The sequence below is a fragment of the Copadichromis virginalis genome, linkage group LG15, assembly GCF_057382275.1.
Source record: "Copadichromis virginalis isolate Kocher_CV1m ecotype Utaka linkage group LG15, C_Virginalis_male_GT1.1, whole genome shotgun sequence".
NCBI classification, from domain to species: Eukaryota; Metazoa; Chordata; class Actinopteri; order Cichliformes; family Cichlidae; genus Copadichromis; species Copadichromis virginalis.
In genome coordinates, this window is record NC_140632.1 from 31040421 (window position 1) to 31062494 (window position 22074).

The 22074-nt window shown below is 40.4% G+C and overlaps 1 protein-coding gene across 1 annotated transcript in view; it reads left to right on the plus strand.

Moving 5' to 3' along the window:
* Window positions 1-22074, plus strand: part of nt5dc1 (5'-nucleotidase domain containing 1) — an 80578-nt gene that overhangs the window by 26639 nt on the left and 31865 nt on the right. Inside the window, exon 7 of the mRNA XM_085432910.1 lies at window positions 21632-21806. Within this exon, the coding sequence (XP_085289036.1) occupies window positions 21632-21806 (175 nt within the window). The remainder of the gene's footprint in view (window positions 1-21631; window positions 21807-22074) is intronic.

Below are 22074 nucleotides of genomic sequence, written 5' to 3' on the forward strand. Positions count from 1 at the left end.
ATTAAGTCAGTCTGATTGAAAAAGAAATGCACAGTCCTCAGCATTTAATAGAAAAGTACTGGCAGGCATGTTGCGTGTAAATCAAACAGAAACCATGAATTATGTTTGAATAAAAGCCAAGCAAAATAGAATGCTCTGTAAATATAAAAATACAAACCCTTCACCTTCTCTATGCTTTTTTAAATATAACCAGTAAGCTCGGTTCTTGGCATAAAGTATGTGCTTTAAGATGTCTTTATGGTATTTTAAACCATTACCCATGCTTATCAGTGCTGGTGGCCTGTGTCCTAAATATACTGGGATCTGTGTGGATTTCCCTCGCTGGGCTGCTCTCCGCTCAGGTCTGTTGTTGTTTTTGTCGGTTTAGGTTTTATTTTAGGTGTTGGGCTGGGAGAACCATTCTTAGCCGGTGGGAAGAATGTGTAAGGAAGTTTAGAAGCTTTTTTCCTCCTCCAATCCAAAGAAACCGAGCGTCCCTCAGCAGAAATGAATAAGCAGCGAGTCACGAATAGCATTTATCTCACGAACAGTAAATATCTTTGGTTTGATTTTCACCACAGGTAGTGGAAGTGGGTATAAATTTGAAAACGTAAAAGCCATTATATCCATTAAAGTAGCTCAAATAAGTTTTAACTTGTAGCCTCAGAGAAAATATACAGAATGTAAAATTAGCTGAGTAGGGTTTTTCTTTTATTTATGGTCCATCATCACAGAAAAGGCAACATCTACATTTAATTGTACAGTGTCAGATTTGCATCTTTTTTTATCAGCACTGTGAAATGTAATAATAAATAATAGGTCCATGTTTCCTCTGTAGCTTTTGGCTGCAGTCAGCTAAACCATTCACAAAATGAAGTATGTGTTGTTTACAGGGGTGCTTAAGAAAGAACACAGCGAGGCTGTGGAGGAATGAAACAAAGCTCTTGGACTGCACTCTTTAAACTGTGCTGAGACGTGTAAACACAGTCTGAAGATTGCTGCTCTTACCAAAACGGGGGCTTTGTGTTCCCAAAAGCGACTGCATTTACAGCTTTGTAGCCGTGGGTGTGTTGACACTAACACTGAATGGTGTGATTTACAGAGTGCTGTGAATAGTTCAAGGTCAAAAACTTTTGTGGATATATGTAGGAACAGAACAATTCGTTTTAAAACATGAAAATAAAATAAATACATAATTATAATAATTTTAAAAAAAAAAAGGAACAGAACAAATCTTAAACGGGCAAGATTGGGGGGGATCAGGACTAAAGGAAGGCATTTTTTTGCCAGCCGTGCTAAGACAAAGGCTCCATCTACACTAATCCAGATAAATTTGAAATAGGCGTTTTCGCTTAAAAACGCTCCGCGTCCACACTATCCTTTCCAAGCGTTTCCAAAAAGTTGTTCATCCACACTGAAACAATCGAAAACGCTGCATTCCTGTATTGTGCGTGGGTGAAACTGTCTGCCGTTTATTTACTTAACGGCTCTTTGAAACATTGCGGACATTAAATGGACTAGCAATAAGGTGGAGTTGTTGCTGCAAGTAACATAAAAGTACAAAGTTGCAAAAGCGAGTGAGAATTAAAGATTTTGAGGAAAAGCTGTCTACAGCATGTACAAACTGATATTAATCTTTAATAGGGCTGTCAAAATTGAGAGCAAACAAAACAATTGCTGTATAATGCCCTCCATAATCTTAGTTTAACTGGTCACATGACTGCAACACATGACTAAAATACACTATTGTTTTCGAAAAGGCTCCGTGTTCACGGTCCACACTGCGACTGTATCCGCTTTGGAGAGCGTTTTCAAAACGCTGTGTTTTCCTTGACCGAAAGCGCCATCTCAGTGTGGACGGAAGGCCAAAACAGAGGGGAAAAGATGTGTTTTCAAACAAAATTGTATTAGTGTGGACATGGCCAAAACTTGCAAGTATATTATGGTGTCTGACCCAGCACATGAGTCTGTGTCTGTTAACCAGCTCAGGCACTTTTCTTATTCACAGCATTAGGCATTTAAGTGCCTGATACTGAACTGAATACACCAACTGATACAAGAAGAGTTATAACCTGTTGCTGTAGCTACTTTAGCATATTTTCATTTTCTAAAAAATAGCAAAACAAAAGAGGGTTTCAGTTTTGCTTTTAGCTTCCTTTGCTAAACCAAAAACTTTATGTACTGTCACACCTTTTCCCAGCATGTGAGTCTTTGAAACTTGGTTCAGATGATTTGATGGATTATTTGGCTTCTTTCTATTGTAGGTTTATAATAGCTGGTCAGTCATGAAGGGTTTGCTGCGCTCCCATGCATCAAACAGGGGGCTTTGGACTGTAATGACCACTGGTTAGGTGAACTTGTCCAACCCTCCTTGTCCAACCCTATAATTACTTGGACCTTCTTACAACTCTCAGGCCATTGGTTTCGAGTATGTGGACAAAACACATTTAATGTAATTCACAGCAGAAGGAAGAGGCTAACTGCAGCTGTTAGCGATAGGGAGAAGTAGTAAATAGGACTAGTTTTCATTGACAATATTTTGAAACCACTGCTTTGGTTTTGCTCGAATTTTATTAGCAATATACACATGTGTAATTCAGCTGCTAGTCTGAAGTCAGCAAGTATCACCCAGGAGAGGTGGAGCAAGTGAAATAAAGAAATGCCTAATTTTCTCAGTAAAATGGTGAAGTGGCATGTGCTCTGGTTTTTATGGTAATCCAGCAAATCCAAAATAAGATTGCTTTAAAGTCTGCAGTTTCATTTCAAACATAGTATTAAGCTGCAAAAATACCAAAATGCTCTCATCAAATTCACCACGTCTCTGACCACTCATTCACCTCAGCATCCACTGCTAAATTCACTACTGAATTTGTTTAGCTCAGAAGAATTGTTTGGAGCATCCTATGTCTGATAGCGTGGCTGCTTTCTGCATCGGAAGGCTCCTAACCAAAATCCCATGGTTTATGGTGTGATTGTAATCCTTCAAAGCAGAATCCTATTACACTTTTGCAACATTTTCCTAAACCCTGGTCTTTTAGACTACAGCTTTTTCTAGAGACAAAACACCATTCAGCTGTCTGCACTCTTATATAATCCTGATAGACTTTTATTGTAATCAGTAACTATATTACTATCTAGCTTGTCACAGTGTTTTTCTATGCATCCATCGCTCAGGGCTGTCATGAAGTGAGTGCGTACATGTGCCACTTGTATGTTGACACAGCAACTGTATCCATGTTTTTACAGCTTTATAAAGATTTAAGTTGGATGATGAAGTCATCCATACCACAAGGCTAAATTAGTTTGCAAAGTAGCAAGTGGATTGAATATGACATCTTTGTTTGTGTCTTTATTGTGCCAACACCAAACCTTGAAAAAGTTGGAACGAGAAGAAGGAAGGAAGGAACCTGAAAACATGCACACTTACCCATTCTCATCTGCTTACTGTTGCAAACATGGAGAGTCCACCATTTGACCTTAGAACTGAAGAAGCTTCTCGGATGAGAGGTGAAACGTCTTCAAGCAACTTAAAGAAGTCCAGACGCTTTTCTTTGCAAGCTCCTTTGACTACGATGACCTGGATGACTGAGAACCTTCACAGACAATAATAACAATAATGATAATAATAATAATTAATGTCAAATAAAATATGACAATCAAGTGGACCAGTATAGCAAACGCCGTATAAATCTGTTGGGCATTTTTCTTGGCCTTCAGACAATAACTCTGATTGCTACAGTGCCGGATGGGACATACAAAAAAACCCCATCATAACTTCATTACAGTTTGTGCAAGAAACAGATTTCAAACAGATTTAGAAAGCAGAGAAATATGCTTTATAGGGATATTCAGTGTATCACAGTAAAGCATTCACAAGGTACTGCTGTCTGAGCACAGACAGAAAAATCAGCTCTACCTACACTGTGTTGCAAATTATTATGCAAATGATATTTTCCTCTGATTTTCCTAAGCAGTCGATTCAAATGACAGTCGGTATAATTTTTGATTCATCAACCAATAGATTATAATTCAAATGTTACTGAACAAAACTACCAATGAAAACAGTATCTCTTTCAAAAATAAAAAACTTAAAATGCACTGCTCCAAAATATTACACAAACAGAGTTTCAAAAGTTTTTTAGGTTGTAAAGAACTCAAAATGGTTATTTGTAGAATTTGCAGCATTAGTAGATCAATTTTACTGAAATCAAAAGCTATTTCAATCAAAAACATCTTAACAGGTCAAGTTACATATTAACATAGGACCCCTTATTTGATAGCAGTTTTACAATTCTCATATCCATGGAACTTGAAAGTTTCTGCTTGAATGTCTTTGCAGGATGTCAGAATAGCCTCCCAGAGTTGCTGTTTGGATGTGAACTGCCTCCCACTCTCATATTTTTTTGCTTGAGGATGCTACAAAGGTTCTCAATAGGATTGAAGTCAGGGAAAAATGGGCACCACACCATGATTTTCTCTTCTTTTATGCCGATAGCAGCCAATGATGCACAGGTATTCCTTGTAGCATGACATGGTGCATTGTCTTGCATGAAGATGGTTGTGTTGCAGAAGGCACAGTTCTTCTCTTTCTACCATGGAAGAAAGTGGTCAGTCAGAAACTACACATACTTTGCAGAGGTCATTTTCACACCTTCGGGGACCCTAAAAGGGCCGACCAGCTAGAAGCCTCGGTGGGAAAAAGTAAACAAAGCTGGGGCATAGAAGCAGAACCCAGTCCTATGTGTGGAGGGACAGTAACTGTGTGTGTATATGTAAGCATTTAAACACTGCAGAGAGTACAATTAACAGTAACAGTATTGTAGAAATTCATTTCACCGAAACAATAACGTGGCGCACACTGTGACGTCAAAAAATGCGCACACCTTTGACGCTGCGTTTTCTCAGTTTTTCTTGTCCACACGTAAATGCAAAAATGGAGTTTTCAAAAATATCCACCCTGGCCGGAGTTTTAAAAAATCTCCGTTTTCAGTGACCAAAAACGCTGTTTATGTGTGGACGAAAGGTGCAAACGCATAGAAAAATCTGCGTTTTCAAAAATACCCGGGTACGTGTGGACGTAGCCTTGGTTAGGGATGGCCAAATAGAAGGTTTATGCACAACTGCAAGTCTCTGGAGGATCCTACACCTTGATGTTCGCAGGGCTCCAGAGGTACCAGCAGCTTCAAATATCTGTTTGCTGCTTTGTAATGGCCTTTTAGCAGCTGCTGTCTGATGTATTTCTCTGGCAGAAACCTTCATCATTGTGCCTTTATCTGCACAAACCTGTGTGTGCTCTGACTCAGCCACAAATCTCTTAACATTATGGTGATCACGCTTAAGTTTTCATGAAATAGCTAAGTTTTTCATTACATGTCCAAGGCATTCAACTATTTCATGCTTTTCAGCAGCAGAGAGATCCTATTTCCTTCCTATATTGCTTGAAAATGATGGTCTGCTTAATAATGTGGAATATCCTTCTTTAGTAGTTTTTCCTGTAATTGGGCTCACCTGTGGGGATAGGTTAATTGGATAATCCAAATTGCCACTAGGTGTGAATGTGCGAGTGAATGTGAGTGTGAATGGTTGTCTGTCCCTATGTGTTAGCCCTGCGACAGACTGGCGACCTGTCCAGGGTGTACCCCGCCTTTCGCCCTATGACAGCTGGGATAGGCTCCAGCACCCCCCGCGACCCTGAAAAGGATAAGCGGAAGCGAATGGATGGATGGGCTCACCTGGCAAACTAATGATCATAGGTGTCCGGCATTGATTTCAGTCATCCAAAGAGCCCTGAGACACAATTCCATCCATGGGTTTAATTGAAAAACAACTTATTTAATCTTTATGACACTTAAACACAATTTGCATAATCATTTGGAATGCGGTGTAGATTTTACCATGTGTGCTTCCCATTACTGTAACTCGTCAACCATTTTGGATTAGAGAGGAAATTCAAATGGTTCTTCAAAGATGAGAAATATTTTGTATGTTTTATACTCCAAGACATTAATACATTGGGGATTAAATTATTTTATTAAAGTATTTCTTAAATGCTGCAGAGTGCACATTGAAGTTTTTTGATTCAGTTTCAGATTTTGACTACTAAGAGTACCACAGCAGTACGAGACAGAAAGAGTGTGTGATGTGTTGTACTTTAATTATATACCTTACCATGATCACTGTGTTTTTGTTCCCTTAGTCACTTTAGGCACTCTGTGCCTGATTTATTTTCTGCCATTTTCTGTAATGGAGTTCAGCAAGATCAGGTTTTACTTTGCTGTCTCTCTCCAGTGATAGAAAAACACAAGCAGTACATACAGCTAGGCCCATATATATTTGGACATTGACACTGTGCATTTATTGCACAATGCATTTATATAATGTAGATGGACATAATGTGTAGACTTTCAGCTTACATCACTGACATTGGATGAAGGATTTAGGTGTTTCAGCTCCTTAACATGACCAAAAGTAATTGGACACAATTTAATGGCATTTCATGGGCCGGTATGGGCAATTGCTTTGTATAGCCATTATCAATTAAGCAAGGCCTGGAGTTTTATGTGAGGTGTGGTGTTTGAAGATTTTGCTGTAAACAGACCACATGCAGTCAAAGGAGCTCTCCATGCAGGTGAAAAAAGGCATACTTAAGCTGTGAAAACAAGAAAAAATACATCTCAGAAATTGCTACAGTTTGTTACATTCTCTGAGAAAGAAAGAAAGCACTACTGAACTTATGTTCATGGAAGACAACACTTGTGGATGATCGCAGAATCATTTCCATGGTGAAGCGAAACCCCTTAACAGCAGCCAACCAAGTGAACAACACTTTCCAGGAGGTAGGCATATTGATATCCAAGTGTACCATAAAGAGAACTGCATTAAAGTAAGGATTGACACAGGGTTCACTGCAATGTGCAAGCCACTCATAAAACTTGAGAATAGAAAGGCTAGATTGAACTTGCTAAAAAAAAAAAAAAGAAGAAGGAAACATCTAAGGATCTAAGAAAGCCAGCAGAGTTGAGGAAAAACATTTTTTGGACAAATGAAACAGGGATCAACACCAGGATGATGGCAACAAAAAAGTATGGAGAAGGCGTGGAACAGCTCATGATCCAAAGCATACCACATAATCTGTAAAGGCACTGTGATGGCTTTACAGAACGAATTCTGAGGTGTTCAGAAACACACTGTCTGGTCAAATACAGCCAAATGCAGTCAAACTGATTGGGCGGCATTTCATAATGCAGCTGGACAATGACCAAAAGCATACAGCCAAAGCATGCTAGGAGTTTATTAAAGCAAAAAAGTGGAATATTCTTGAATGACCAAGTCAGTCAGCTGATTGTAACCCAACTGAGAGTGGATTTCAGTTGTTCACTAAACTTCGAACTCAAAGGCCCACAAACAAACAGCAACTGAAAGCTTCTGCAGTAAAGGCCTGGCAGTGCATTAAAAAGGAGGAAACGCAGGATCTGGTGATGTCCTTGAGTTCAAGACTTCTTTGAGTTCAAGGCTGTCATTGGCAGCAAAGGGTTTTCAACCATGTACTATAAATTAACATTTTATTTTCGGTTATTTAACTTGTCCAGTTACTTTTTAGACATCATCAGATCCAGCACTGCACATGATCTGTTGTTTATTGTTTGTTGAACAGTTAAAAATGATGGCGTTACATGTATGTGTGTTTACAGTTTGCTGCTCCCATATGTGTATTCAGGACACGCAATATTTACATTAACCCCTCCCATCTGTGTCTCCAGTGACAGAGCTAGAGAAACACCACAAAATCCACAGCTGACTTCTAAGTCCTGGGTCTCGTCTGTTAGTGTGAGGCTATTTTCATGTTTTAAAATGATCTGTTTGGCACTGGAGTCCCTTTGTCATTGTCTTTTAAACAAATGTATACATATGTTCCACTGCGTGACGTTCCCCACATCAGGGTGGGGATGCACAGTGTTATGTCTGACTTGCCAAATGATGTTGTGGTGGCGCCTTTCTTTGATCAGCCCCATGTTTGCTCACAGATAAGCTAAATATGTGTTTTGCGTACAACATAACAGACGAGGCATGTTCTGCGCTGCGTCAAATAAACAGCAGACTCCTAATGAACTGCTAGTTTAGTTTCCATCAGGTTTTCTTTGGAGGATGAATGATGCTGCCATATCTTAAACAAGGATAAAATAATGGTAATTGCTCATGTGGTTGGATGTTAGAGTGTGATCAGTAGATTTCAGTCTTAAGAATTTAAAATAAGCGTATATTCGCTGGTCTGAAAGGAACGATAATCGCACCTTTTTTTGGAATACAGAGAATGAGCTCTGACTTACTTTTAACATCAGTTCCATCTGACATCAGCAAAAGGAGCCTCTTGTTTCTTCTGCTCTGAGAGTCGTAAAAACTTAACTGAGCAGCAGCTTGGAGTGTGATTAAAGTGGGTTCCACCAAAGACTTCATTAACTGTTCTCATATTGTGAGAAGACAATAGTTGCACTCAGCTCAATATGTCTTTAATAGCCCGCCTTGCTGCTGTTAAGGCTGTGAAAAATGCAATAAATATGAGTTTGGATTGCATTGTATATGTATATAAAAATAGTTTAAATATGTACTGAATAACTAAAATGTGAGGCTCAGCTCTAAGCATTCAGGGTGAAGAACCAATAGCTACCTATAGGCCTACAGGACTGACATTTGTGAGTATTATCTACAGTGATTATCATGAACTTTTAAACAATACTGAGAAAAGGAGTAAATTGCCTGCTTTTAATCTTAGTAAATTACACTTGTGTGATTCATTTAAAAGTGCGGCAAGTAATTTTTTTGAAGTTGTTTAATAGGAAAAAAGGAAAACTGTCCTCATGAATATATTCGTTAGTGTTTAATCACATCTTCCACCAAATTGATCCATTCTCCAAAAGTTTGAATTATTATTTTGAAAATAAGGAGCGTGCACCAGAATTCGTCATGTTGCCTCACCATCTTGAACACAGTGGCCAAGAAGGACATTACCACCACATACAGTGGCTTGCAAAAGAGGAGGATGTTGTCCAAGATAAAGACAATGTTGGATAATACCTCCCACCCACTCAGGGGCGGATCTAGAGAAATTTTCTTAGGGTGGCATGAGGGTGGCAAAGAAATCAAATGGGGGGGCAAAATCAAAGCCTTTTTTTTCAAACACATATGCAGGTGGTTAAATATGGTTAAAATGAGTCAATTGCAGTAAGTACACGTTTTTCATATAAATATATATGGTGAGGACATAGAGGGGGCGACACACTGTCTTACAGACTACCTCAACTTTTGTGTGGACACGGTCGCCCCTGCTAAGACGGTACGGTGTTATCCTAATAACAAACCGTGGGTAACACAGGAAGTCAAAGCTGTCCTCAACATGAAGAAGAAGGCTTTCAGGAGCAAAGTGAAGGAGGAGATGAAGGCAGCACAGCGGGAGGTGAAACGCTGCCTGAGGGAAGCAAGGGACACCTACAGGAGGAAGGTGGAGCAGAAGTTGGAGAGGAACAATATGAGGGAGGTCTGGAATGGTGTGAAAACCATCACAGGCCACAACACCAAGAAAAGCACAGTGGGGGGGACTGTGGAGAAGGCAAACGAACTCAACAACTTCTTCAACAGGTTTGACCAGCCCACAACCCCCCCACCCTCACCCTCACCTTCACTACAGAGTCCAATCCCCACTCTCCTACCTCCCTCGCTTCCCCCCCTTCCTGACACCATGACACCCCCCTCCTCCAATCCCTCTCTCAGCAGCAAGACATCTCCCCCCCTCCCCTCCTCCCAAACATCTCCCAGTGTCACAGTGGATCAGGTCAGGAGACAACTGAGGAAGCTTCGCCCCAGAAAGGCAGCAGGCCCAGACAAGGTGTGTCCTAGGATGCTTAAGGTGTGTGCTGCTGAACTTGGGGAGCCGCTACAACGAGTCTTCAACCTCAGTCTGCGAGGTTGACATCCTATGGAAGACATCCTGCATCGTCCCGGTCCCCAAAAAGAACCGGCCCAATGAGCTGAATGACTTCCGACCGGTGGCACTGACGTCACATCTTATGAAGACTCTAGAGCGGCTCTTCCTCAACCTCCTCCGACCACAGGTACAACATGCCCAGGACCCACTACAGTTTGCATACAAGGCGGCTGTCGGAGTGGAGGATGCCATCCTGTACCTCCTACACAGAGCCCACTCACACCTGGATGGGGGAAAAGGCACGGTCAGGATCCTGTTTCTTGACTTTTCCAGTGCCTTTAATACCATCCGGCCCTGTATGCTTCAGGAAAAACTGAACAGGATGGAGGTGGACCCCTGCCTGGTCGCTTGGATCTCCGACTACCTCACCGACAGACCACAGTACGTCAGGCTGAAGGACATCACGTCTGACACAGTGGTCAGCAGCACAGGAGCACCACAGGGAACTGTGCTGTCCCCTCTTCTCTTCACCCTGTACACCTCTGACTTCTGCTACAACTCTGAATTATGCCACATTCAGAAGTTTGCAGACGACACAGCCATCATGGGGTGTATCTGGGATGATCAGGAAGAGGAGTACAGAAGTCTGGTGAGGAACTTTGTCGCATGGAGTCACACAAACCACCTGCAACTCAACACCTCAAAGACTAAGGAACTGGTTGTGGACTTCGGGAGGTCTAGCGCAGGTCCACTGCCGGTTCAGATAGAGGGGGAGGAGGTGGTCAACAAGTACAAGTACCTCGGGCTGTGGGTGGACAATAAACTGGACTGGTCATGCAACACAGAGCACCTGTATAAAAAAGCACAAAGCCGACTGTACTTCCTCAGGAGGCTGAGGTCTTTTAACATCTGCAGGAAGCTCCTGAGGATGTTTTACCAGTCGGTGGTTGCTGGAGTACTTTTCTATGCTGTGGTGTGCTGGGGGAGCAGCACAGCAAAGAGGGACTCATCCAGGCTGGAGAAACTGATCAGGAAGGCTAGCTCTGTGGTCGGCATGAAGCTGGACACTCTGGTGACAGTGGCAGAGAAAAGGACATTAAAGAAACTGATGGACATTATGGACAATGCCAGGCATCCTCTGCACACGGCCATAAACAATCAGAAGAGTCTGTTCAGTGACAGGTTGCTTCTCCCAAAGACAAGAACTAACAGACTTAAAAACTCCTTTGTCCCACACGCCATCAAACTGTTTAACTCCTCTCTGGAGGGGAGAGGGAGGGGAAACAGGAGGACAAAGGAGGGGGGAACAACTAAGCTGTAGTGCCTCTTCACCTCACTGTGCAATACCTTTTGTGCAATACTTTTTGTAAATAGTCAACGGTGCAATAGACCTCAATACTTGAAATGTGCAATTCACTTGTATTTTTATTTTTTATTCCTATTTATTCTATTTATCCCCTTCGTATATTTTATTTATATTGTCTCTGTATTTATATATATGTGTGTGTGTGTGTGTGTATATATATATATATAATATTCTGTAACTCTGTAACTTCTGTCGGTGCTGTGCTTTTTTGGAAATCGAATTTCCCAGAGGAACCCACCCGAGGGATTAATAAAGTTCTATCTTATCTTATCTTATAGTCTATAACTTAATTATTGTCTGTAGCCAATGCGTTTTGATTTTATGTACTGTATAGCCTGTATAATAAATATGTAGCCCAATAAGTATAAAATCCAGAAAGCTACACAACATGGGGTGGTTGCTTTACAAACACAAGTCTAACTGAAGTTTCACACTGTTTTTTGTTAGAAAACAATCACATTGTTACATGCTTAAATTACACAAAATGTCAGAAATCTGCACTGTCATGAGCAAAAAACAACTAAATTCAGTTGAGCTGAAAAGAATGATACTAAACAAGGCAAGGGGAAAAAAATAAAATGAAACAATTTGAGGGTAAAATACAAATGTAAAAAGGAGTCAAAAATGGGCAGTTGTATTTCAGACCTCAGAGGGTTAATTCAACAAATCATGAAAAATTAGATTTGAGATCTGACAACTGCTGTTCACAACGCTGTCCATCTAATCTGACTGAGCTGGAGCTGTTTTGCAAGAATTTCAGTCGCTAGATGTGCAAAGCTGGTAGAAACAGACCCTAAAAGACTGGCAGCTGTAATTGCAGCAAAAGGTGGTTCTACAAAGTATTGACTCAGGGGCTGAATAATTACGCACACCCCACTTTTTAGTTATTTATTTGTAAAAAATATTTGAAATCATGTATGATTTTCATTCCACTTCTCACGTGTACACCACTTTGTGTTGGTCTTTCACGTGGAATTCCAATAAAATTGATTTATGTTTGTGGCTGTAATGTGACAAAATGTGGAAAAGTTCAAGGGGGCCGAATACTTTTGCAAGCCACTGTACATAGTAAACATCTTTAAATTAAAAAATCACAAATAGCTCTTTCATATATGACCATTTAACATTTGTACATTTTCATCATGTCGTTCTCCTCCTCCAAAACTGCTCTCTCCCTGCTCTTGTGTCCACTCCTCACCTCAAGCCTCTTCTCCTGGACTGAAGTGAGATCTCGAACACACAAAAACATTTGTAAACATGCTTATTTATCCTGTGTGTCCTTCAGTGTTGCTTTTTGGTAATCTCAGTCTCTCACTGAATGTACTCCTGTGGCTTGCCAGCAAGTCATGGAGTGGGTGGGAGGTATTATCCAACATTGTCTTTATCTTGGACAACATCCTCCTCTCCGACACCACCCTAAGGGAGTCCAGCTCCATCCCCACAACATTACTGGCCTTGCGGATCAGTTTATTTAGTCTGTTGGCATCTGCGACCCTCAACCTGCTGCCCCAGCATGCACTGGCCACAACAGACTCATAGAAAATCCTGAACATTGTCCAACAGATGTTGATGGACCTCAGCTGCTTCAGAAAATAGAGACGGCTCTGGCCTTTCCTGTAAAGTGCAGTGGTGTTTTTGGTGGTTTTTTTGTGTACTCCGAGGTATTTATAGTTCTCCACAATGTCCACATTGATCCTCTGGATTGAAACAGGGGTCAAGGTTTTCCTGGTCTTCCTAAAATCCACAATCAATTCCATGGTCTTTGCCACGTTGAGCTGCAGATGATTCTGCTTGCACCACGTGACAAAGGAGTCAACCACAGCTCGGTACTCTGACTCATCACCCTTGCTCATGCGTCCAACCACCCCAGAGTCAATAGCAAACTTCTGAAAATGGCAGGTCTCTGTGCAGTGGTTGAAGTCTGTGGTGTAGAGGGGGAAGAGGGAAGGGGGGGAGGACGGTCCCTTGTGGTGCCCCTATGTTGCTGATTATCTTGTCAGACACACACTGTGGAAGACGTACATATTGTTGTCTTCCTGTCAGGTAATCAACAATCCAGGACACCAGAGAAGCATCCACCTGCATCTCTCTTAGTTTATCACCCAGGAGGGTTGGCCTGATGGTGTTGAATGTAGAGATGGCACGATACCACTTTTTTATGTCCGATACCGATACCGATATCATAAATTTGGATATCTGCCGATACCGATATGAATCCGATATAGTGTTTTTTAATCAACAAAACTGTTTTTTTTTTAATATCTTGCTGCATTTTGTATAAGTTCATACTCAAGTTTAAAACAACAACTACACTAAAGCTATTCTGTTATACCTGTATGCAAAAAAAAATGTTTCATAGTTCAGCAATACTGATCAATCTAATAAACTTAAACCTACACCATCCTCCCTATTCTGGTATTTTAAAGAGTACTTAGCGTAAATATTAAGCAACCTAACTAATAGGGTTCCAACTCCCAGCAACAAAAATAAATAAATAAAAAATAGGGAACCACCCCTCACGCTCCACCTCATGATGCTTAATCGACGTAATCAACCTTAATTTGATGCAGTGTGAAAAAAAAATGCACAGAAATCAATTTTTTTTCAAGAAATATTAAATAGATTCAACAGCTTTCTTCAACAAAATTGCAGACTGCACAGATGGTACCTTCCCAAAGGAAAAAGTACTATAGCTTACTAGGGTATATATATTAGACTTAATAGTCACTATATACAGTAATTGACTTCTATTCATTTTACATCAAATTAAAACTTTGGGTGTCAGATAATTATTTATTAAAAGCTTTTATTTATTAGACATTTTAAATGAGAATAAGAAAGAAAAGTATGTCTTTGTGCCCCCTTTTCCCTGTTAATACCCTATCGGCCCCCCTGGCTAAACTTTGCTAGATCCGCCCCTGCTCAGTTACCAGCCGTCAGCTACGTAGAAAAAGATCCTCGAGTAGAAAGTAATATTAAATACATTCTAACAACAGCTTATCAAGCTTAAACGTGCTGCTGTTGTTCAGCCGCTGGTTTCCTCTTTCTGGTGCAAAGTGGGCCTTATTTGCCTCTGAACCTGGTTGTGAGTGAAAGTGATAGTTGGGGGAGGGGTGTCAGGACTTTCACTGGAGGCAACAGTGTGGAGAGAGAGGGAGGCCATGTCCACACTAATACATTTTCCTTTGAAAACGCATCTTTTTCTCTCTGTTTTGGCCTTCCGTCCACACTGAGACGGTGTTTTTGGTCAAGGAATATGGAGCGTTTTGAAAACGCTCTCCAAAGCGTTTTCTTGTCGCAGTGTGGACAGCGAACCCGGAGCCTTTTCGAAAACGATGACACATTTTAGTCATGTGATGCAGTCATGTGACCAATTAAACTAAGATAGCGGAAGGCATTACACAGCAGTTGTTTTGTTTGCTCTCAATTTTGACAGCCCTATTAAAGATTAATATCAGTTTGTAAATGCTCCAGACAGCTTTTCTTCAAATTCTTCATTTCTCACTTGCTTTTGCAACTTTGTACTTTTGTGTTACTCGCAGCAACAACTCCACCTTATTGTTAGTCCATTTAAAAAACGTTGTGCTTTTCCTCAACATTTTGCCGCGGCGTTTCAAAGAGCCGTTAAGTAAATAAACGGCAGACAGAAATGAGGCAGGTCGAATCGGCTTGTGTTTCACGCATGCGCAGTACTAAAAATGACACTTTCCCATTCTCATAGAAAGTTTACTCGCCAAGTGCAGCTAACAGCAACAAAAACAGCAGCGTTTCCTGACAGAAAAGTTAAGGATATCCTCATCAACCCACCTCAATATCCCTGTCATCAAACAAACGTGTGCTTCACTTACTCACTGGATTGTATTAGACTCCTTTCACAACATTTTACAGCCTCCCCTTGGAGCATACAATTGCATATGACGAAAGCCCATTGGCATTTGTGTTCACATATTTTATTCTCCTAGTGATCACTGCTTCATCATTTTAATACCTTTGTCTCTAAAGTCTGGGTTCTATTTTTCAGTGCTATAATTAAGTCATAATATCATAATCTACTGATAGTTCCATTAAACTTGGTGATCATTCTTACTCAGCTTTACTGCAAGGTGATCATTTTGCTTTTCTCTCAGGCATCCTGGGCCCTATCAGAGTTCCAGTCCACAGCTTGGATATAGAAATAGTATTTCTTCTGTTTACGTCAGCAATATAAAAGATGTTGTTGCAACATAAGTCAGTATTTTTGCCATTTTTTTCATCCTGTGTGAACTGATGAGGAGTAGCGATCGTGCACGCTTCCCATGTGTTTTCTAAGACTCATGTATAAAGATGGTAGCCAAACAGGTAGCTATTGTTTATGGAGATTGCACCTTGGAGGATAATTTATCACTGTGAGTGCCATAAACTCCCTGTGATTATAACAAACCAGACTGGACTTGTTCAGGGTTTTACACATTTTGCTTTTTGTGCTTTTCTTTTGTCGGTGTTCTTCTGAGAGTCAGCAAAATGTAGTTAAGATAAATATACATAAATATGTTTAATTTGAAGGGCAATTTCACTTGTGCATTTAACTCTTGTTTACAATAGGCAATGGGATTTTTGAATCAGCGTTTTCTTCCCTGTGTATTTCGGTTGCGCTGCACCTACTGAGACTGTGCACGGTGTTACCCTGTATAGGGAATTTAAGATGTGATCTTCCTGAGATCAGACCTTAAAGTATGAATGCCTGCAGTTTTCTTAAGATAGCACTGGCTAAATATAGCTCTGGTTTGGTGTAATGACAGATTGCAGTGTCCCTCACGTTTGCTCTGAGGCGAAAGTGACTGCGCAACTGGCGTCACTGTCCCCCACAGCGATGTGTATAAGGGTGTCCAAAAACCACCGTCCCTTTTTTTTCACAGCTGCCATTGTTCTTTGTGTCGCTTTTTATCTCCACTTCAGTAGCACTTCTTCAGAAAGTAGAAAAACTAAGGGACAGGAGTCTATCTGCCTGCCTAGTGAACAACTCAAAGGTTTCCCTGTTCTCTTTTTTATGTTCCTTTAAAATTTCTTCCAGTTTATGAAATTTATTTGATTTATTTTTCCTAGGAAACATCTTCCTAATCTGTCTTAAGGACAAAGTTATCTTATATTAATATTAATGAGGCACTTCGTAACCACAACTTGACTAAACTAGGTTGAGTTTTACAATGAAAACAACTTGTGAGTGTGTGATATTTGTTGAGGTATGTTTCACATTACATTGAACTCTGCAGTCTTACACTAGTCAATATATCCCAGCGTAATGTAACACCTTTGTACCAATAACTTAGGTTTTCCACCACCATCAACAAAACTTTATTGTTCCAGTAGATGCATTGGTGGAACTCACCCCAAGTTGCCCTGATGTATCCAACGGAGTGTGAATACATTATGTTTAAAGTGAAAACATTTGTATGATAGTGTTTGTGTGAATGGGTGAATAAGGCTGTTACTAAGGCTACATCCACACGTACCCGGGTATTTTTGAAAACGCAGATTTTTCTATGCGTTTGCACCTTTCGTCCACACGTAAACGGCGTTTTCGGTCACTGAAAACGGAGATTTCTAAAAACGCCTGCCAGGGTGGATATTTTCGAAAACTCAGTTTTTGCATTTACGTGTGGACGAGAAAAACGGAGAAAACGGAGAAAACGCAGCGTCAAAGGTGTGCGCCTTTTGTGACGTCACACTGTGCGCCATGTTATTGTTTCGGTGAAATGAATTTCACCAATACTGTTACTGTTAATTGTACTCTGACTGAGTTTGTTTAAATGCTTACATATACACACACAGTTACTGTCCCTCCACACATAGGACTGGGTTCTGCTTCTATGCCCCAGCTTTGTTTACTTTTTCCCACCGAGGCTTCTAGACTTCTGATTGGCCAACATTTCTACACGGTTAGGAATATATCGCCACCTGTTGCTTTGGCATGTTCCTAGCAGCGTTTTTCTTCATTTCTGTGTTTACGTGTGGATGGGATTATTTTTTAAAACGAAAACGGAAAATCTCCGTTTTCAAAAATACCCGTGTACGTGTGGACGTAGCCTAAGAGAGTGCTGTACAAGTACCAATCTATTTATTACTACTTTTGTTGTCATTGAATCCCCGTCCAAACTTTTTCTAAAGGTCTCTCAGATTTCTTTAGATCTGGGTACGATAATGAAAAGCAAACCTTAGACAGGAAACGGGTTCCACAGTTCTCTTCTCAGTGAGGGTCCAATCTTTGGCACCTAATTTGCAAACTCAGATTTGAAGGTGTAGTTGCACTTTATGTAACTGAGCTGTTGTTCTTATTTATTTCAGTCATGAAAGTTACTTCAAAGTGACAACTTTTGTGTCATTTGTTTGAGTGATTTACCTTTATGTAGAGAGGATGAACAGTTTAATTGACTTACAATGTCAAAAAAAAGCAAGAAATGTCAAAGGCTTTTTGACCTGACGTGAAACTTGTTGTGGACTAAGTTGGAACCTCCTTTTGACAGCTTTGTTTTTAGAGTATATTGCCTTTTTGTTATCACGAGTGTTATTTCGATAGTGAAGCTCCACTGTCACCGACTGAAAGGGGAAAAAAAGTGTGCAAAGGACATGATGCAGCAATTTGTGGTCGTTCTGCTAAAAATGGAAAGTCCACAGACAGAATGGCCCGACCAGTTTTTCCACGTGGTTCCAACAGGTGCTGGAAAATGCTGTTTGTCTGGATGCCTTTTTAAGACAAAACACTGTAGATTATAGCTTCCCTTTAGAGATTTAGTACATGTGCTTTATACAGTGTATATACAGAGATTGATGTTTATTATGTATAATGACAAAAAGAGTAAATGGATCTTTTCTCACATTTGTTTTCTTAGCCTTTATCTTTCCTGCTGGGGGGATAAAGAAAATAAATGAACGTGTAGATTGTGCCCCTCATCACTTTTGGTGTGGCTGGTTGCAAAATGCTCATGTTCTCTGCCCTAATTTCCACTGCTACTGTTGATTTGTGTATCCTGTCAGGATGTATCAAAGAGATTGACCTGCTGCAGGTCGTGGTTTTCTTTCACTGAGCAGCTATTCAGCTATTCAGTTATGCAGGCCTGGCGCCTGCCTGCACAGTGCAGTGCCCAGGCACAGGCCTGCTGGGCCTCAGGGCACTTCAGTCCTATATTCACAGCTAGACACACACACTGTAGTAGCCTCACAGTGGTGCCAGAGCAGCATTTTAATTATGCGCTTCTCTGCGGGACTTCTGGTTTGCTTCTTCGCTTGCTTCTCTGCTTTAAATCATTTGCCTGGAAGCAGAGAGAGGGCTGAAGAGATATAGAACAAAATATAGAGCGTCTGTGAAATGAAAAAACCGAGTTGTTTTTGGGAGGTGTCACTGAGACAGAAAGAAATAAAACAAAACAAAACAGCACTCAGTTGAGGCTATCATCCTGTTCTGGGATCACACTCGAGCGTTTTTTTTTTTAGCATCTTTGTTCATATGAATTGCAGAATGGGTGGAAGTGTTGATCTCTATAGGGATGTGCTGATATATCAACTGTCTGCTGCTGTCAGCCAGTATTGACTGACACTGACATATCAGCAAAACAGGCGATATATGACCAGCGTCTGTGGTCAGCATGTATATCTGCAAACAAATTTTTGCACTATCTGTTAATATTGACTAAATTGGACACTATGGATTTAGAATTTCCCTTGATCTAGCAACAGGACACTATTTACCACCTACAGCAGAACTACCACGTGCTTTTATGATGTTTTATTGTGGCTGGTATTGGATAAGGAATCCAATATCATCTTTTTAGCCATCTTCATCTCTGAATCTTTGCGGCGTGTTATTGAAATCTGGTGCTGGCATGTGGGGTCGATGTTTGTTAAACACATGAAACTACTTCATGGAATCTTGCTGCTAGGAAAGTTCCCCTAATCCCCCACAGATGACCTCCCTGATTGTGGGTAATGAGGCAAGACAGGCTTTGTGCTTCCTGAGGAGTGGCCGTGGTTGTTGAGACCCCTTTTTGCTGTTTAGCTGAAGGTGTAATGATCTGTGGATGCAATTAAAACTTCAGACGAGATTTTTTTTAAATGTTTGCATCTGGAACACTTTCAAAATGCGGATTAAGAGGTTCTCACTGACCGGATAAACCAGATAAATGAGCCATTTTTGCTTGTTTGTGTTTGTCACCATCTTCTGTTTAGACCTCTGTACTGCCTTTTTTGGAAAAAACCAGAGCATTTTTCCTCTTCCATGTTAGTCCTGTATTTGGCCACTGGAGGCCAGCATGCCCAAACATTTTAGACTTGGTGCAGGACTGAGAAACCGCTCAACCATATCATTCCCATGACAGGCAGTAGTTGTTACATACCTATTTATTTAGTCAGATTAAAAAAAATAGACCTAAACAGAAAAGAATTTGAAACTGCTGCTATAAATACTGTGTCAGGTAGTCTGCTGAGGGTGCTGATGTCAGGATATTAAAAATGGTATTAACTTATAGAGATAAGTAGTGTACTATAAGTAGAATGTAGCTCTTTTTTCTTCTGCTTGCAAAAGAAAAAACACAGCTTCTATTAAAGTTTGTCAGCAAATACCATCTGCTTCATATTTCTGTTTGTATATGGTTGCCTTTATGTCAATTCCATCGCAGAACTGTGAGGTCTTTTGTCTGTAGGATTCATTGGGTCTACAAATAGTCACAATTTTTGCAGTTACAAGACTTCCAGGTACCATTTGATAATGTTTCCACATTTTACAATGCAGAATGGCAATATTATATGTATTCATGTGTATTATGTGTTGTCAGGCAGTATCTGTATTCTTGATATATCATGCTTTATTCATAGGTTTTTATAGTGATGAGACACATAACTGAGTTACATGTTTTAATGAGCCAGAATTGGTAATACTAACAGGAAGTGAAGTGATGGAGAAGCAGGGCCATGACCCTTAGGTCCCACTTTTGTGAACACAGATTCCAAAGAGAACTTTATGTTTTTTTCTGTATGGCATCTTTAAATATAGTTCATGTTTTTGTGTGTTTAGTTTTGTTTGTTTTTTGAAGCTTGCTCAGCAGAAAATAAATTGTGGAAAAGTTCAAGCACTTCAGCCTTCTTTGCTCAATCTGTAAACATTTAGTCTCTCACGAGGAAAAATGGAAGCATGTGTCCTTTGATGTTTGTCTTTGAAAGAATTGTAGCTTTTTTGGGGTTTTGCAACAATATGCGAAGAAGCTAATTGATTACCATCTGTGCTGGTTTCTTTCAGTAACCCAAAGACTCCTCTGGCATATTTATGGTAGCAGATTTCAGTTTTCTTTTTCTTTGTTTTGTTGTTTCTCTGCATCGTTGCATTACAGGTAGTTACTTGTATCAAAGTTTTAACGCAGCTGAAAGAATTTTATCCTAGAATAAGTGACCATAACTGGAGGTCAGCATGCTGTCCTTTGTTTTTAAAGTGTTATATCAGGTAAAAAGATAAAGATGACCACAGATTACTTAAAAAAATCAGATTAGACAATAAAAATTTTACCTGTTTAAAAATGGACACTACGTTAGCGGTTGTGAACAGCTGGTACTTTCCATATAGTGTTACATTTGCACTGTATGATGGTACAGCAGAGCAAAAACAGACCTGTGTTAGCCACTCAGAAACATGCTGTCAGTTTAGCTCTATGACACAACTGTAACTTACACGTATGTTACAGTGGGGATCAATTTTAATGAGATGGTCAGTGGGTAGTAAGGAAATGCTGTTATGTTCAGCAGCTGAGGGTGTTCTAGCATTGGACTGTAAATAACAAATGAGTTCAGTTCAATTTAATTCAGTTGACTTTGATTTGTATAGTGCAAAATTACAACAATAATGGCCTCAATGGGCTTTGTCTTGTCTTGTAAGGTAAAGACTCTACAATAATATAGAGAAAACCCCCAAAATTAAATGGCCCACTTTGAGCAAGCAGTTGGTGACAGCGGGAAGGAAAAACGCCCTTTTAAAAGAAAGAAATCTTCAACTGAGCAGGTTCAGGGAGGCAAAGCCATGACTAGTTGGAGATGAAAAGATGAAGAGAGTGACACAAGACAAAAGCCACAGTAACACTAACTAATGATTAAATACAGAGAGGTGTATAAACATAGGGAGAGTGAAAAAGAAACACTCAGTGTGTAATACGAAGCCCCAAGCGGCATGGTAGTAGTGCTTCACAGCTACAGTAATCAACTATTACCATAGTAAATAACTGTTGTAGCTTTGTTACTGGAGTCTCTGTCGAGGTGTGTCAGATTGTGGAAATCTGAATGTGAAATAGTAGCAGCGTCACTTTTGTTTACATAGCGTGCACGTGTCTTACTACTGTTGTGTTTCCCCACAGATGATGCAGGGACATACTTCCCAAGTGTGAAGAGGGATCCGGGCCAGTACCTGCAGCGTTGTTCCGACTCTGTCAAGACCTGGCTGCGCAGCATGAAAAATGCTGGCCAGGTTCTGCTCCTCATCACCAGTTCCCATAGCGACTACTGCAGGCTCATCTGTGAACACATCCTGGGGTAAGACTGCCCACACCAATACTTCACAGTGGCACCTCCATTAACAAAGCTGGAACCTCATCTGCTTTGTTTACCATAACAGTCCAAATAGGGCTTTTAACCTATTCTTTTTTCATTCAACTCACTCATCCTTGACCTTTCTAAACCTGCCCAGCAGGATGCTGATGAGGTCTGTGTTTTTAAATTGTAGCGGTGGGGCTACTGTTCAAATCACTGGCTTTGTGCATTACCAGCTTCCCTCTGTCTTCACTATACAAAGTGTGGTTAG